General features: G+C 33.0%; 1 protein-coding gene across 5 annotated transcripts in view; it reads left to right on the top strand.

The window, feature by feature from the left end:
* LOC118186024 (palmitoyltransferase ZDHHC6-like) overlaps positions 1-18,102 on the top strand; it is a 53,760-nt gene that overhangs the window by 15,780 nt on the left and 19,878 nt on the right. For all 5 annotated transcript variants that reach the window (XR_015039811.1, XM_085811896.1, XM_085811899.1 and 2 more), the window contains exons 6-8: positions 3,050-3,103; positions 10,643-10,795; positions 13,598-13,785. Coding sequence is in view for 4 of the 5 variants with exons in the window: in XM_085811896.1 (XP_085668022.1) it covers positions 3,050-3,103; positions 10,643-10,795; positions 13,598-13,785 (395 nt within the window). In the remaining variant the exon portion in view is untranslated. The remainder of the gene's footprint in view (positions 1-3,049; positions 3,104-10,642; positions 10,796-13,597; positions 13,786-18,102) is intronic.

Here is an 18,102-nt window from a genome sequence, read left to right as displayed (position 1 = left end):
TTCAGAATCATTCAGTAACTTCATAATTAAAAGAAAAATGTTGTCTTTAAACAAAACAAAAAAAAAAAAAAAAAAGCCATCTTTAAACATGTGTGTACAGTTGTTTGATTTATTTCAGAGCAGGAAATGTGAAACATCATAAATGCCATCGATTTGGACTCCAATCAAATTTAGGATATGTAGTTACAGAGTGTAATGAAGGAGAAAATTTCTTACAGGCTTCTGCACTTAAAAGATGGCTCGGAAGGAGGGGACCCAAGTGGGGAAAATCCTCCGCCCTAAGAATTGGATAACTTCCTCAGGACTATCATAATGGATCCTCTGCAGTTATTGTTTCATTTGGGCTAAGAGATAAAATAATCACAGATACTTACATTGAGTGAGTATGGCCAATACCCTTGGATGGAGGTTTTGGAATGGTGGATGTTTCAGTACCTCCCATCATCACTGTCACAGAAGATCCATGACAATGTCCGCCTTATAACATTGTGCGTTGTTGTGGAAGATAATGGAATTCATTACCTAGAGCCAGCATTTTGGAGGAAATGATGGAAGTTATCGGTGATGACTCCGGTATATTGCTGAGTGACATAAATGCGAGGGTTGATTTCTTGCAGCCGTGGTGATGGGGTAATACACCTGCCATACTCACCCAAGTGTGATTATAATCTCTTCACTGAAATGGAAAAAAAAAAAAAAAAAAAACACTGCAAAGGATCCACTACAGTAGTGCAGAAGAGGTTATCCATGCTCTAAGGGGAATTGTTATGATGCATCACAGAATTGGATGTATTGATGGTGTACGACAGTGGCCTCAAACTCAAACTGCACTTAACCGAAATTTAAGATTTGAAATCAGCTAATAGGCCTCAATAATAATAATATTAGTAATAAAGTTTTTTTAACAAAACAAAACATGTTAGCTAAAATTTAAAAAAAAAAAAAAAAAAACCTCTACTAGATATTTGTCAAAACATGTATGTAAAAATTTCTAAAAAAAATTTCAAAATTATACACCAATTCGGTGATTGGCAATGTGGTACATAATGGATGCATGCTGGAATTCTTATCTGTAGTGTTGTTTAAAGTGAATGTTGTTTCTGAGAATAATCAAGGGCAGAAGTGACAAATAATTGGTAGAAACAAAGGAAATCAAAGACATAGAGGTTGCCCAAAATTTGAGTACCCTTGAAGTATCATATCAAGAATTTGGAGCTGCTTTTGAAGCACTCGATGAGTTAATAGACAGCCTGGTCATGGGCGACCAAGAGCAACAACTTCACCAGAAGGTTGTTTTCTCTCTGTGTTACCTCGAAAAAACCATGAAGCGACTGCAAAAGATTTGGTTTTAGACCTTCCAGCTGCAACAGGAACTCGAATTAGTTATTCCACTATTGCATGAAGGCTTAATGAGTTTGAACTGTATGCAAGAAAACCAGTGGTTTGTGTCCCACTTACTTCAGGTTCCAAAGTGGCCCGTTTAAACCGTTACTGGCATCATGATTCAGTGGAGCCAAGATGACCGAGTCCAAGTACTGTATGCTGACGAGTCCAGACATAGTCTAGGCAGTGATTCTAGATGTGTTGTGATGTGGAAAGAGGAAGGTAAACGCAACTTGCCTTCCCTTGTCCTGGAAATATTGCGTTTCCGTGACCGCGGTGTAATGGTTTGGGGAGGAATCATGAGAAATGGCTGCATTGAGCTGCCTATCTTTTAAGGAAGCTTTGTACCACTCGGAGATATGTGGACAATGTTATGGAGCCCCAAGTTAGACTGTTTAATGGTGCTCTTGGCCCAGAGTTTTTGCTAATGGATAATAATGCTCGGGCTCATCGAGCATATGGTGTCAGAATACTTTCAAACAGAAGATATTATTTGAAAAGATTGACCAACTTACTCACCTGACTTGAATCCAGTTGGACATGTGTGGAATGCCTTAGGGTGCCAGATTTCTCTCTGAACTCTCCAGAAGCTGAAAAGTGCACTTTTCGAAAAGTGGTGTGCAGTTCCTTAAGACTTGATCAACACTTAACTTGTATAAGGTAAAATCAATGAAATCAAGATGTGAAGTATGCATATCTCCCGAGGTGACCGTACACCATATAAAAGAAAACATTTTTCTTTAAGATGTGACTTAATTTTTCCATCATTTTCCTTAAATTTGATTTAAATGTTAATATTTAGCAAATAACCAACTGCCAAACATTGTAATTTATGTTAACTAGTGCTTTTGTACAATTTCTATTAATAATTTTTTATCAAGTATGAGTTAAATTTTATTTTTGCCATTATCCTTTAATTTTGATGATCAATGTACATCACAGCCCCCTTCCTCCTCTTTTTTTTACAGCATTTACAATAGCTGCCCCAAACCTATGTATCCTGTACCCTATGAAAATATTAAAATGTGTATTTGCTTTTTACTCTCCCCCCCCCTTAAGAATGAAAATTATCTTTAATATTTCTTTGATTTTACCTCCTCAACAAGATTTTCATATTGTTTTATTTTAAATGTGTTCTGCAGACCCTCCAGTCATAAATGTCCATCCATGCCTTGTATAAGCATCTATGACTCCTCATAAAATAAAAAATAATCTTCAGACCTTTGATGTGAAAACTGATTGTTTTCTCTGTTTACTTAGCAGAAAGCAATATTAATATAGTTCTTTCCTAAAAATGTAAACTAAATTTTCATGAAACTGGAAATATGTTAATTTTTTTTTTCACGTGCAGCTATTTAACTCTTCAGCATAAGCAATTTGGATTGCAGAAAATGTTGCTAGATTATTAGCAATATTTTTTTCATAAGAAACTGAGATAAAGTTATGCATATGTCAAAATATAGCAAACCATTATTTATCCTTATATATGTATGCCAGTTCTGATTATTAATTTGTTTTTTTAAAAATATTATTCAAAACTGTATTGTATTTGTTACTTGTTTAGCAGTCAAATATATGTTCAGAATTGCTTTTGTATTATCATGTGGTTTGTTCATGTAATATGTATGACAAAAAATTTTGACTTTTTTTTTTTTTTAATTTTCAGATGAAACAAATTATAAGAAATGAAACAAGTATTGAAAACTGGATAGTAATTAAGGTATAATTATAATTTTTTCAGTATTAATATACTAAACCTATGCATTGTGTGGCCCATTAAGGAAATTATGCAATTTTTTTTAAATGATAAATACAAATAAAGCAGTACAAAAACATAAGAAAATTTCATTGAATTACGTAAACCTCTTTTCTTTTATAACAATTTGCAATCTCTTCGTTAGCTGGAAAATTCCATTTTTAAAAAATTCGTAAGGTTTATTCATGAAGAAATTGTCTAGGTGCGGTTTGACAGTCTTCAAAGAAATTAACTCCAGACCATTCAAAGAATTTTGAACTGACCTGAAGAATAAAAATCAGAAGGGTGTAAGGTCTGGTGAATATGTGGAGTGATTAAATAACACCCCTGTCATATTCGTAAGTTTTTGTCTGATATTCAAGAAAATGTAGAATTGAGCATTGTAATAATGGAAGACAATACATCAACAATTGGTTAGTTTTGTGCATTTTGCTTCAATTTCTGCTCTTAAAACTGCCATTTGGGAACAGTATCTTTCCAAATTTATTATCTGATTTGATTGTAGCAATTCATAGTATATAGTTCCTTTGTATTTCTGCCATACACAAAGCATTATCTTTTTGGAATTCAGCTCCCGTCTCAGTGTTACTAAAGGATGATCACTTGGCTTACACCATGTTCTTTTTCAGGTAACATTATTGTGTAGTATCTACTCAGCTTCATTAATGAGCCGTTTCAAAAAAGATGCTCCTTTATTTCATTTCATCAAAGAATCGCATGATGAAATTCAAGCAAGCATATTCTGCTGTGTTAAAGTATGGGGTACCTAGATATCATTGCAGCTTACATGTCCAGTCTTCTTCATATGTTACTGTACTGTACGAGGGATTTTCAACCAGTGAGGGGTGGGGGAGTCAGCCTTTTATTTAGCTGTTAAGTACTTAATTTTAATGTATGAATACAGGAAATTATTTTTATTCAAGTTCTGGTATCTACCAAATTTTGTATACTATTTCTTGTTTAATTTATAAAGCATATTAAAAATAATCTAAATTTAAATATGTGTATGCATTTTTCAAGTTTTGGAAAGGAAAGAAAGAGTGATCATCTAGCTATGGTGAAACAAGTGCATGGGGCAAAAAATGTTGAGAACTTTTAGGAATATTTAGTTTGTCTGGTAGTTCTTAAATTGAATAAGTGGATTTTCAGTGATGGCTTTTAATACTTCCTTATTTACAGAGAATTGTTGTCAAGAGCAGGTGTCATCTTTGAAGCTGAAATTTCTTCAATCTTCCGCATTCATCATCGAAGAAAATCACCTTCAGATTGTGTTATCAGAAATAGCACTTTGTCTGTATATAATGCAAATTTTTTTATTAGGAAGTATTGTAATTGCGAAATGTTTCAAGAATAATATTTCAATGCAAATATCCATTTTCACCGCAATTAATGATTATTTCACCGCTATGCAATTTAATGATGTTTTTGCATGACATCTGTACGTAAGGACAGAATAAAATACCCTTTTTCCCCAAAAAAATTGCAAATCTAATTTAAAATCAATTTTGAAGAGAATTTTTCGTTGAGTCTGTGCATGCGTACGTACGTATCTCGTATAACTCAGAAATGAGTAGCCTCAGAACGTTGAAATTTTGTGTATAGGACTGCTATAACTTGTAGATGTGCACCTCATATTTTGGTTGCAATCGGCCACACATATATACACATACACTCTGTTACTCAGTTATCTCAGTTATCTCAGTTTCTTTATTCTTATATGTTTGTAAATTGTGCATTTTTTGCTTTAAAAATTATTGAATTATGTTGTTCTTATCTTCCAATTAAGGTTTTTATGCGTTTAGTAAATTTATATGCAATATTTTTAGAATTATCAACAATTTAAAAGTTGTGTAAGTGCCACTAAGCCTAATAATTTTTGCCATGGCGGCAATTGCTTGTTTACATTTGGAACAGCAGAATAGTAGATTTGTTGCCAATCTAGAGAAAGTAAGCTTTGCAATAACAAAGATAACGCGTTCTTTTGTTATTGGGAATTAAATCATGCTTAATCCATTCTGGAATTTATTCAAGGAAATAAGTGTTTAAGATTTACTTCATAATTTTCAATACGGACATTTTGTGTTTTTATGTATTTTTCCCTTGTCACGAAGTGAGAACTGAATTAATTGAATGAGAAATACTGAATCGTCTCTGAAAAACTGTTTCTTTTTAGTCCAAAGGGGCTTTGTCCCTGAAGGACTATTGTTTTTGTTTTGCAATTTTGCATTGAATCACTATGAATGTCCGTTTCACTTTTCAAACTGTTGCCAGCAAATGTTAGAGTCCACTATATTTGAAGAAATTTAATAATGAAAAATCTGCATAAAATATGTGTCTATATCTCGCATTGTGATAAAATAACGGTACATAGAGCCATCGAATTTTGAATGACGTAATCCTCCCGTGAATATGGGCATGTGGAAGACGAAATTTGGAATTTGTTTTATTATCGATTTCCTATTTTGTAAAACTTGAACGAATTTTTGAGCAACAAACTCAACGATTTAAAAGCAAGCAATGGCAACACTCTACGGGGGGAAAAAAGAAACCTTTTTATCTCCCTGCGAAACTGTCTATCAGAAATTCTAAAGATATGCTCAATTTAAAATTATTTTGTGACATTGCTATTGAAGTGAATTTTATGGTTTAAGTGCAAACATGATATTTAATAAATAAAGGTAACACACAAAACGTTTAAAAACTGCCCCTTTGGACTTCATTTAAAATGTGAAACCTTTTTTTTTTTTTTTTTTGTTGTTGTTCTTTGCTTAATTTCATTTATACATCATTTTAGATTTATTATAGTATTTGAATAGAACACGTAGAACATAATTCTTAAGATGATATAAATTTTGTGCATTCTGAGTTAAAAAATGAACTTACTTCTCCTATGGAAATTACTAATATTATTAGATATCTCAACATCAAAAAAGCTCTTGGAAGTGATCAAATTACTAATAAAATACTTTGTAATTTACCTAGAAATCTTATCAGTAAATTCGCCCGTATTCTCAATGCTTGCCTTACTCTTAACTATTTTCCTGATCCTTGGAAGCAGGCCAAGATCTTTCTTCTTCCCAAACCGGGTAAGGATGTGATCAAACCTGATGGCTATCATCCAATCAGTTTGTTATCCAGCCTTGGCAAAATTTACGAACGACTTATACTTACAAGATTAGAACCTTTTCTTCAGCTGTTACCTAATGATCAGTACGGATTCAGAAAAAACCTAGTTACTACCCGTCAACTTGTAAGAACTGTTGAATTTGTTGGATCTGCATTCCATAACAAGCAAAGTGTTGCACTCCTTATGCTGGACGTGGCAAAAGCCTTTGACGTGTCTGGCGTGAGGGGTCATCTTCAAGCTAATCAACTTGGGACTTCCCAGAGAACTTATCCTTCTGATTTTCTCTTTCTTGCAGAACCGCACTTTCTCCGTCGCTCAAGGAAATGAAAAATTCAATTCAAGACCTATTAGATCCAGCATCCCACAAGGAAGTATTCTCGGTCCGGTGCTATATCTTTTCTACATATCAGACAATCCACACCCTGATTTGGACAATTATTCTCTGTTAGCATGTTATGCCGATGATATGGCAATTGCAATTAAATCTATCCAAGCAAATCATGCGATAGACAAAATGCAAAATTATCTTTATGCTGTAGAAGATTGGTGTGGTGCACAAATGGACATGTAAAAATCAATGCTAGCAAGTCGCAACTTTTAATCCTCAGCAAAACTAAGAAAAACATCGTTTTTAAAGATCTCTTATCTTTTTCAAGAAGCTGTTCCTTTGGTCACAAAGGCTAAATATTTAGGGATTATTTTGAATGAAAGACTCACATGGTCCAACCACATTAAAAGTGTCAAGAGCAAAGCCATGGGCATCATGTGCAGATTTCTCCATGTCATTAGAAAATATTCAAATCTTAGCTCACGTACCAAAAGACATATCTGTACCACCTGCTTTCGACCAATACTTTTTTATGCTGTTCCTGCTTGGAACACAGTCACCCAAACTCAGCTTCATCAATTGTAAGTAATGCAAAACAAATTTCTGCGCATTATTACTGACTCGCACTTTCTTATCTGTAATGAACTTTTACATTGAGATTTAAAACTTGAGACTATTTCAGAATGTATCAGAAGGTCCAATGAAAAATTCTTCAACAAAGCAGTGCAATGCGACTTCATTAATTACTCTCAAGTCTTTAATTATGAAAATCTCTTTGAAGATAGAAACCTCGGACCACTGGCAGCACACACCTTCATGGGAGGAGATGACAACTTTATCACTTAGCTCCTCAATTGGTACCTGTTTATACTTCCAATGCATCTGATTTTGATGGAAGTTCTTCTGTAGTTTAAATTTTGTTCTTGGAAATTGATTGATTGCTATCGCTGTGAAATGTTTCGCGTTGTAGTGATGAAATTATTGTGTTGTAACATTGTATCCTAGGTTGTTGCAGAATTGCTGTAGTGAATTGTGTTGTATCGTTGTATTGAATTGTGTTGTATTTAGTTGTATTGATTGAGGTTGTTTTTGTAGAATTTGATTTTGTCATTGAAGCCATTACTGTTGAGTATCTTTCTCATATTGTCGTCATAGAAACTGCATCGTCTTGGATCCTTCTTGAAAGCTCTGATCACTTGTCACGTTTTGCGAACTTGTCTGATTGGATTGTCTTGCTCCTTTTTGGTACTTCTCTTTTTCTCCGTTTTCTCATCTGAGATTTTTTTTTTACATCTGGATTTCTTTATGTCATGTGCTGTGCACTTGGGCTTTAATTCTGGAGCCGGCAATGCTGCTCTTCGCAATAGTTCGGTCAATTATAGAGTCTAAGTTAAAAAATGAATGAAATATAACTCTGATAATTGAACCTATGGCCAGAGTGTTGTTATGGTAAACAAATACAGTGAATTTTAAAGAGTGCATTTATTCTATTGAGGTTTATGCGCACTCGACAAAGTAGATTTAATTCAATCCAATAAGTTTAAATGAAATGCAAGAAAAAATGTGTATAATTTAATATTCCGTACAAGGAAGTGATGTGGTGCACACATCAGATTTTTTTCTTTTTAAGTAAAAGAGAATATGATGAAAATTAATTCTAATTTCGTCATTCTTAGCACTGTACTGAAATAAAAATTATGTCACAGCACATAACTAGAATTATGTAGTGGGAGCAGAGAAGACCATATTTACGTATCTACTTCAGTCAGGATCATTTCTTATCATCATTAGCAAAATAATTAGAAGAAATGTATTTGAAAAACTGTAGAACTTTGTGGATGACCCATAAGTTATGTATCAGATCAAAATACATTTCTTGGCTTTCTTCACTATATGTATACATTATTAGTCAATCTTTGAGTAGATCTGTTCCTTAGATAATCAGACATCTTGAATATTTTTTGTGACTTTATTTTACTTATATTACTTTTGGGACAGTAAACTTTATTTGTCACAGTAATAAGGTCATAACTGTGATAAACAAAAGTATATTTGCTCTAAGTAAAAAATTCATGTTCTATTTTAATAGTATTGTGTACAGTGTAGTTTTAGCAAGGAATACATCTGTTTTTGGCATATATTATCCTATTATAATTTGTTTTATATTATTTTGTGACATTTTTATATTCTATTCTTTGAATCAACAAACAGATGAGTAAATTCTCAGAAACATATAGATTTTTTATAGAATGCCTGTAGGAGTAAAACTAATTCTTTTATTACTTTCTGTCATGCATTTTTATGCGAGTTGTTACAGAATTAAAAAGTCAGAAACCAGATGATTCTATACTGGATTCATAATATATCTTGTAAAGAACATATTTTATTAAACAAAAACTTACTGCATGCATTCATAAAAATTGTTATTTGAAAATATTAAAAATTAAATGAATTTAAATTAATTAGACTTGTTACTAAAATAAAGTTAAATTAAAAGTGACTACCACATTTATTGGTCACCTGTGTGGGACAATGCAGTAAATTTGAATAGAATATTAGAATTAAACTGCGAGTTATTTGATGACCTATGGTCACCAGATTGGTGTGGCTGATGGCCACTAGGTTGGGTATTGCAGAGTACATTATTAGTGATACCTTGAAGTTAAACATTACTTAGTCAGTTAGAAGTTTAAGAAATTGATTCTGTTAAACCCTTAATGCACCAATAAAAATTTAAAGTGGTCTTTTTCCCACCAATTTTTTTATTCTTTATTTTAACTCAAAACTGTACTTGATATTCTGTTATATTTATATCTTTAAAAAATACTTGAGTGATATGTAAATGTAATTAATATAATATATTTGAGTAATAAGTATAAAATTATTTGAGTGTATGGATAAATATTTATTTATCCAATCAATATACATTAACTGCTTCCCTGGCAATAGTCCAATAATGTGCTCTGCATAATCCGGACTATTGCCAGGGAAGCAGGTACTTTCAGTCTGAGAGCATTTAAATATTTGTTGAATTTCATTGTGTGTGTTTCAAAGTGCTATTTTACCATTGTATTTGAATCCCCTTTAGTGACAAAGCCCACAAGACTTTAAACAGAAGACATTTTTTGTTTTGAGACTAATGTAATTGTCAGTATCTTCTTCACTTATATTTTCAGTATCATTATCTGCCTCTTCTGCTTTTGTAACATTTAAAACGATATCCACATTTTTAGTCTAAAGGGGCAATTTGCCCTGAGAACTATTAATTTCGTTTTGGCATTTTGTGCCGAAAACTTGAAAAGGCTGTATCACTTTTCAGATCATTCCCACCATATGTTATCGCTCTGTCTTGTATTTAAAGGAATTAAATAATGAAGAATCTGAATAAATGTATGAATGTTTCTTACATTGTGATAAAACAATGGTACCTAGAGCCATCAAAATTTCGATAACGTAATCTTCTATAGAATATGGGCATGCGGAAGCCCTAATTTGAATTTGAAATTTGTTTTATTATCGATTTCATATTTTGTAATGCTTCAACGAATTTTTGTTTAAAAAACTAAATGATTTCAAAGTGAGCAATGGCAACACTGTGCGAAAAAAACATTTTTATCTCCAGCGCACGAGACTCTGTGTCAGAAATTCTAAAGAAATACTCAAAATTAATTTGCAATATTGCTGTTGAACTGAATTTTATAGGAGTACATAGAACATGGTATTTAATAAATAAAGGTAACACACAAAACATTAAAAAAACGCCCTTTTGGACATAATTTTTTTATTTCATATTTTTTACATTGCATATTGTGCTGTTGACTAAAATGCATAAGTATAATTATTGATATTCACAATTAATAATACATGTATCTTTTGTTCATATACTGTGCAAATATTAATTTTTTAGAAGGAGGAATACGCATTGTGGATTTAATTTTGGCCTTACTATCCAACTAATAATAATAATGGCACTGTACTTAAATTTTTAAAACAGTTTCATTCACGCCTGAGATTACCTTTAAATTTATAATTTGAACTTTTCTCAAAGGCACTTGGGAGACCCAGACCAGAAAATTCTCCATTTATCTATCCATATAATGTAGGATGGTGGAAAAATATAAAACAAGTCTTTTGGGACCCTCCAGGTAATGGATTAACAGATTGGCCTCTTGTTGATGGCTGCCATCAATATACATTAACGGTAAGTTACTCTTCTTTGAAAATAGATCTTATAGAAATAAACATATCTTTGGCTTTTTGTAATAGAAAAAAGTTATCTTAAAAGCAAAAATTTCAAATATGCTGTAAGGCATTTATCTCATTAATCTTAGTATAGCAATACCTCATCTTTATAAACTGATATGTTCCTAAATTAGGAATTGGTTAAATAAGGTATAATTAATAATTCTGAACTTTGCTTTTGATGCTGGCTCTGAATATAGGCGACATAGACAGCCACCTAAGGCACTGATTTTTGGAGAGCATCAACTAAGCTGTTCTCACATGTGAAAATTAAGTTAAGGTATTTTCAATTTGAATTATTATTGTGTTTAATTTATGAGACATTTCAGTGCTTCGAGTAGAGGGGATAAGCAGTAATAAAATAAAATAGTGCTAGAAAAACAGTTTGCTTATACATTTATTCAAATTAAATTTTTTGCAACTATTGAATATGGCATCTTATTAAATGTAGTACCAGGTAGCCACAAGAGTAAAAGTTTATGTTTTAAAAATTAATTTATAATTCCAAAGTTTGTAAAATGAAGTATGACTGTTATATTGTAGACATAGTGTTGATTTTTCCGTTAAATCCTATGTGATATATCTGACTTCAAATCTAAAATTTTCTGAAGAACACAAAAACCTTGTCTAAAACTTAAAGGTCTATTTAACTGGAACTTCAACACTGATGAAAACTTAACATCATAAACGAAAACTTAACATCTTGGGTGGAAAACATTCAAAGTGCTTTAAAGTAACAGCTATGCCGGCACGATGAAGAACACTTTCTTTTAAAATACAGAATCCATCTAGCCCTTTCGGCATATATCTCCATTCGCTGGATTCAGACTTCCGCTCCTACGTGTTTTGGACTTAAACGGCCGAACTGGAACTGGACTGGATCAGGACCGGAACTGGGCTGGAACCGAAACAAGATAGGAACCGGAACAGGACTGGATCCAGAACAAGACAGGAACCGGAATCTCTCATCCCCTGGCTTCTGCCTCGGGCAGGTCTATTCTGGCTCGAACTAAAATGAACTGCGGTGCCACTAAGGAAAGCACCTCCTTTTATTGACGGCAGTTGCCGTTACTACAGGCGATTATGCAAATATTTAACACATAGTTAGTCATATATACCTTGTATGGATGTTTCTTTATTAATTTTTATGTAGTTTGAATTTTCATTTTATAGGAATGTAGTCATTTATTTTTATTAAAATTTTGTGAATTCTTCTGTTGATGAAATCTGTAATTTAAAGTTAAGTTTTATTATTCTTATCTTTATCTAATATTACATGAACATGATATTGATGTACTGTGTGTGTTATTTAGAATACGGCTAATATTTATAATTCTTAGCATTCTTTCATTTATTATTGAGCATTATTTTGCATTAAACAAATGCTTTGTAACTTACATTTGCTTCAATCATTATGTTTTAAATCTCATTTTTGCTATTCAGAAGATAGTAAAGTCCATAATTACATAGTTTGTGTATATATATATATAAAAAGAGAGAGAGAGAGAAGAAGAAGAAGAAGAAGAAGAAGAAAGAAAAGAAAAATTGCTTCTAAAATGTTTTGGGGGGTCATGTTTAAGGTAAAATGGGGTGAAATGAGGTTAATTATAAGGATTGTGCAAATGAAACATAAGCCTTTGTGCTAAGTTTCTTGTGTATTTGACATGGTGAACATCAGTTGGCCTACCATTTAGATTGATCAAAGCAGCATGCTGCATGATCATTTGCAGTGCACTTTCACTGCAGAAAAAGACTACTTTTATAATAGAAGTATATCATGGATATGCCCAAGCTTGCTCGATGTGTTGTGATTAAATTCCTGTATAAGTAAACCATACAACCAGCAAAGATCTCTAAGCATGTGCTAATAATTCATGGGGACATCTTTCAAAATGCAGTAAGTGTTCAAAAGGTGTACATATTATTGAGATGGGATGGAATACACAGAAAGTCACCTGAGATAAAGTTATAAATGTGTTTTATAATCACAGAGGGAGCAGCAGTAAAGGCTTTTATAAAGGAAAACTGCCATTCTAGTAAACATAAGCTTGCAGTGACTGTTAATTTAAGAGCTGGTAGATGTACATCCTGTTCTGCTTGAAGTGAATATGATGATGTGCCCTAACATCCATGCAATGAAATGCCCCAAAATCCATGCAGATAGGGTTTGACAACATTTCTTTCATTATTGCAAACAGAGATCAACATTTCTCTTATAGATCATAGCAGGTAATAATAGCATGTAATAAAAATAGATATTTTTTTAAGTGATATTTTTAAAAAATTGAGCAGTCAGAGGGTTAATTGCTGCTTGATAAATCCAAGTTTTGATTATCATTTAATTCATGTAAATAAATATATTAAAGTGTAATTTAAAAGATGGGAAACTGGCATAAATCATAGAGCAGATATATAGCAAGGTTTCTAATCTTAATTACTGCCAGCTGCCTCACCCTCAAAAAAAAAAAAAAAAAGGCTCTGTAATTAAAAAAGTCATTCAACATGATCTGCTATAAAAAATATTAACAAAGATAGTTTTACTTCCATTTATTTTAAACTGTATTTTATGCATAAAATGTTAAAATTAAAATTCATGAAACTGTCGTAGAATAATTATGTATTTTTCTCAATAAGTTGTTATTTTCTCAATGAATAATAAATATGTTTCCAGTTTGAAAAGGTAAAAATTATCTTTAGTAATTTTATAATTTGGAATTTAATTAAGATCTACTGTCTTAAAAAATATTTTGTTGATTTTAAGATTGAACAACTAATTCAGAAAGAAGACAAACGAGCTCGGAAAAAACACTATACAATTGTGAAAAATTATTCTGGTTCATGGTTTCCAATATCTAAGGGAATTAGAACTTGTTGTTCACCTCCATGCAGTGATGAACTACGTATCCCACTATCGGTAGGGGATACTGTTTATGTTACAAGGTGGAGAAAGTAAGTTCCTATTTTTGTGGTTTTGATTCATTGAAAACCAATATGAATTTTAGATTTTATTATAGATGTATAGTCTTTGACTGCTTGCTAAAAGCAGCTATTTGTGTGATATTTTGTATGTTTGCAGGGGCTTTTTTTTTTTTTTTTTTTTTTTTTTTTTTTTTTTTTTTGTAATGTAAATACAGCCCCCCGCCCCAGTTAAAGATATTTTGTTTTTCATGTCTGCCAGAATTGGACCATTGTGATTTTAAGTCTCATAAAGTAGTTATAACATAATTTCCTAATATGAGCATTATCATCCCAAAGGCCAGTAAGAGGGCATGGAGAAGCAAGTGAGCAAATTTGATTGCTAAAACAGTTTGGAAACAATTATTTGAGTATTCGCTTGATTATACAAATATCAAAGTCATGCATCGTTACAGGTATAATTCCAAATTTTATCAATAAACCCTTGATACAGGTTGGTCAAAATTGTATTTTTTTGTTCCTAGACATCAGAATTCATATACTAACATTTTAATATTCTATGGGAAAATTTCACTAATTCATAACTATAAATGCATTTTTTTTTTTCAGGTTTATCATTGTAAGCCCTTTTTAGAAATCATTGATTATTGTCAATTTTTTTATTTTGCATGATAAGTTTTAATTAATAATATGTTGCAATGCAAGTACAATAACTACCTAAATATTATAATGCATGTTCTAAACCTTACCTTCAAAAGACATCTAACGCATAATGGTTGCAAAGGCAAGACAGCATTGAACAAGCATAATGGGGGTTGCGGAGCAAATTGGATATTTAAAAAAAAAAAAAAAAGTGAACTAAAAAAAGATGAAAAACTATGATCTATATTAAAAGAACATGCAGAGAATTTCTAGAAATAGATGTTGGTAATTTTTTTCCCTGAATACTTGGCCAGAGAGGAGGAATATTATTCCTTGTTAGTTTGTTCTGACTTTAAATATTGACTAAAACAGTTTTCTGTGGCTATGTACCTAACAACAACAGAATTTTTTTTTTTTAAATTGCTGATAAAAGTAGCCATAAAATATTGGTTTAATATTTACATTTTAAAAAATTCATATAAAGTACACTGACTACCAATAAGTATTTGGACACCTGTGATAGAAAAGAAAAACTAACTTTATTCAAAATTAATAGTTGGTAGAGCCTCCACGAGAGGTAATTACAGTGGGGACCCTCGGGGGGCATACTTTCTACAAGTCTTTGTATGACAGCTAGTGGTATTTTCTTCCACTCGGCTTGGAGAAGACATAGAAGTTCCTTCACCGATTTTGCACGGGTAGTGCACCCCTGAATTCAGCGATGCAACTCGTCCCTGAGGTTCTCAATAGGGTTCAGGTCTGGACTCTGGGCAGGCCAATCCATTCGATGAACCCCATTGGCACCATACCAAGCCTTGGTTAACGTCGAAACATGACAACTGACATTGTCGTCTTGAAAGTAACAGGGGTCCAACCCGTAAAACTGCCACAACATAGGAAGCACATTGTCATCCAAAATAGTGCAATAGGCATCGGAGTTGAGCTTACCATGAATGGGGACCAAGGGTCCCAGCCCATACCAGGAGAAACACCCCCAGACCATAATTCCACCTCCGTCGAACTTGACTGTTGGCACAATGCATTCTGGCAGGAGACGTTCTCCAGGTAGACGCCAGACCCAGACCCTGCCATCCGAACGGTAAAGATTGAACCTTGATTCGTCACTCAAAAGAACCCGTTTCCACTGATCTACGGTCCAATTTCGATGTGCTTTGCACCACATTAACTGAGCAGCGCGGTTGGACTTTGTGATCAAAGGCTTATGGGCAGCAGCAGGACCATGAAAACCAAGCAGATGTGCGTCCTTACGGATAGTATTCATTGAAACAATACTCCTGGATGCCTGTTGAAACTCCTCGAGGATGAGGGCCATCGGTTGGGTGCGGTTCTTCCAAATTTCTTTGGACAGCACTCGTCGGTCTCTATCTTCCAGTTTCGTTGGTCTGCCGACTCGGGGCACATTCCGACAATTTTAAATTTTGTTTTTTTAATATTTTTAAATCATTTTTGGGTTTTAAACTATTGTAAAATAATAATGTAATAATTTTAAAACATAATTAAATATGTCAAAATTTTATTTAAAATTTTTTTATTAATATTCACAATAGAACAATCTTTTTTTTTTTTTGCACAAAGTAGCTTCTGAGTTTTAATTCTTAATTAATCATGAAATCTGAAGATAAGAAAGGATGAGAAAAGAAAAGCATGTACATTAGAGATTCCTCAGTTTGATGCTTGGTAGTGCTTTTAATATTTAAATTTTTAATTTCAATGTGTTTTGCATTATTGCCTCAATCTCAGATAAGTAATATATCCCTCAAATACTGATACTGTGATTCTGCATTTTAAATATCTTTTCTGGCATCATGTAGGTACTTTATATTGTTGTGTGCGCACGGGTTCATAATAGATATAATGCACAAGTCCAATAAAAGGTTAATAAAATTTATTCTTATCGCAAGAAATATAACAAAATGCTGGAATTTTCCTCGGAGATAATTGTACAATATCACGCAATATAATCAGTAGCCTTACTTTAAACTTCTCAAAACGTTAGAGTACAACGCAATCCAAAGAGAAAGTTAATCTGATCTCACTGCGATTTCGCTTACAATGCAATCCAAAGAGAAAGTTAATCTGATCTCACTGCGATTTCGCTACAATCAACCACAACAGCTCAGTGAACGACTGAACTGAGATGTTTCTCTCTGTCTTTTTAAAGCTTTTTATCAGTCACGAGAGAGTTCTAGTTATTTCCTTTGCTTCTCAGAATTTCTGGAAACCAAAAGAGTAGAATTATGGTTACACCTAACATAGTTGTCAATTACATTTATTCAAATTAAATGTAAATTACCATCATAAACTTTTATTCAATGTTAAATGCACGTGCTCCTATATTTTATTTTACTTTTTCTGGCATAGCTTTCTCTTAAATTTCTCTCGCACTGCATTGCAGGGGGGATTAAAACAGTTTTAATTGTAATTCTGCTAAAAATATCTAACTAAATACAGAATTTGTAACGCTGCTCCCTTCCTAAGGACTGCATATCCCGGACAGTACAATCCCTGAACAGGCAGCTATACCTGCAACTAAGGCATCAATGAAATAATAAACAGCATAAACAATAATTGCAATAAATAGTTTAAAACCAAACGGACCATGGTCTTATACTATTTGCATTATGTAATGTTACGGTAAAAGTAATAAATTCAGTGATTACATAAAATTACCGGTGATTATACATAATCACCACTAAAAATTTGATAAATATGAAATAATTTATCATATTTACCAAATTCAGTGGTGATTATGTATAATCATCGGTAATTTTATATAATCACTAATTTATCATTTTTACTGTAACATATATACACTACATAGCATGGCCATAATAAGGAGCAAACCTGTCATAATGAACGACTAAGCATAGAGGTCGATGACTTATGGATCCGAAATACGATGTCATTCAGCATGTTTAGGACTGTGTAAGGACCATCCCAAGGTGACTGTAGTTTAGGACAGAGTCCTTTCTGTGGAGTCAGATTCCATAACCACACCTTGTCTCCTTTGTGGAATTGATGATCAGTCGTATTGGGTCTTCATCTTCTCCATTGGCAAGTTGACTCACTCTCATGCAAAGTTGTACATCACTTCAAACCGGGCCTGAAGATCTTGAATATATTCCTTAGGTGAGATAATATTGCGATTATAGATTGAAATGTCCTGCCAGGTAGGTTTTCTGTTTGGGGACTCCATTAAATCAATTATAGGTTTAATGTTGCCATCTCCCGGCTGGTCTTTCTTGATTTCTTGGTCACTCCATGGGTCTCGGTCAGCCGATGTTGATGTTTTAATTTGTCATGTGACTGGATTAAGCAGTTTGTATTTCGTTTCAACCCTGGAACAATATTTGCAGCTTTCTGAGCTGGTCTTCTAGACAGGATGTCGGCATTTCCATGTGATGATGGATAGTGATGTCATATTCCTGGAGTCTCTGTATCCACCTGGCTATTTGAAATATAAAAGCCAGTTCAATGATGCATGATCCATGCGGAGTAGGAATTTTCTACCATAGAGATGATGATGAAAATGTTTTACAGCTTTAATATGGTGAGCAAATCTTTGCTACTGACACAGTCATTTCTTTCCAGTGCACGTGGTAATTTATGTGCTCCAGTAAGCCACGACACATTGTTGGCTATTTATTTTTTGAGACAAAACAGCACATGACACTTTCATTGCTTGCG

This window comes from Stegodyphus dumicola, chromosome 2, assembly GCF_044657685.1.
Source record: "Stegodyphus dumicola isolate Sdum_Otavi_A_Nest chromosome 2, ASM4465768v1".
Lineage (NCBI taxonomy): Eukaryota > Metazoa > Arthropoda > Arachnida > Araneae > Eresidae > Stegodyphus > Stegodyphus dumicola.
Note: the sequence above shows the minus strand (reverse complement) of the source record. Positions and strands in the feature narration are given on the sequence as shown.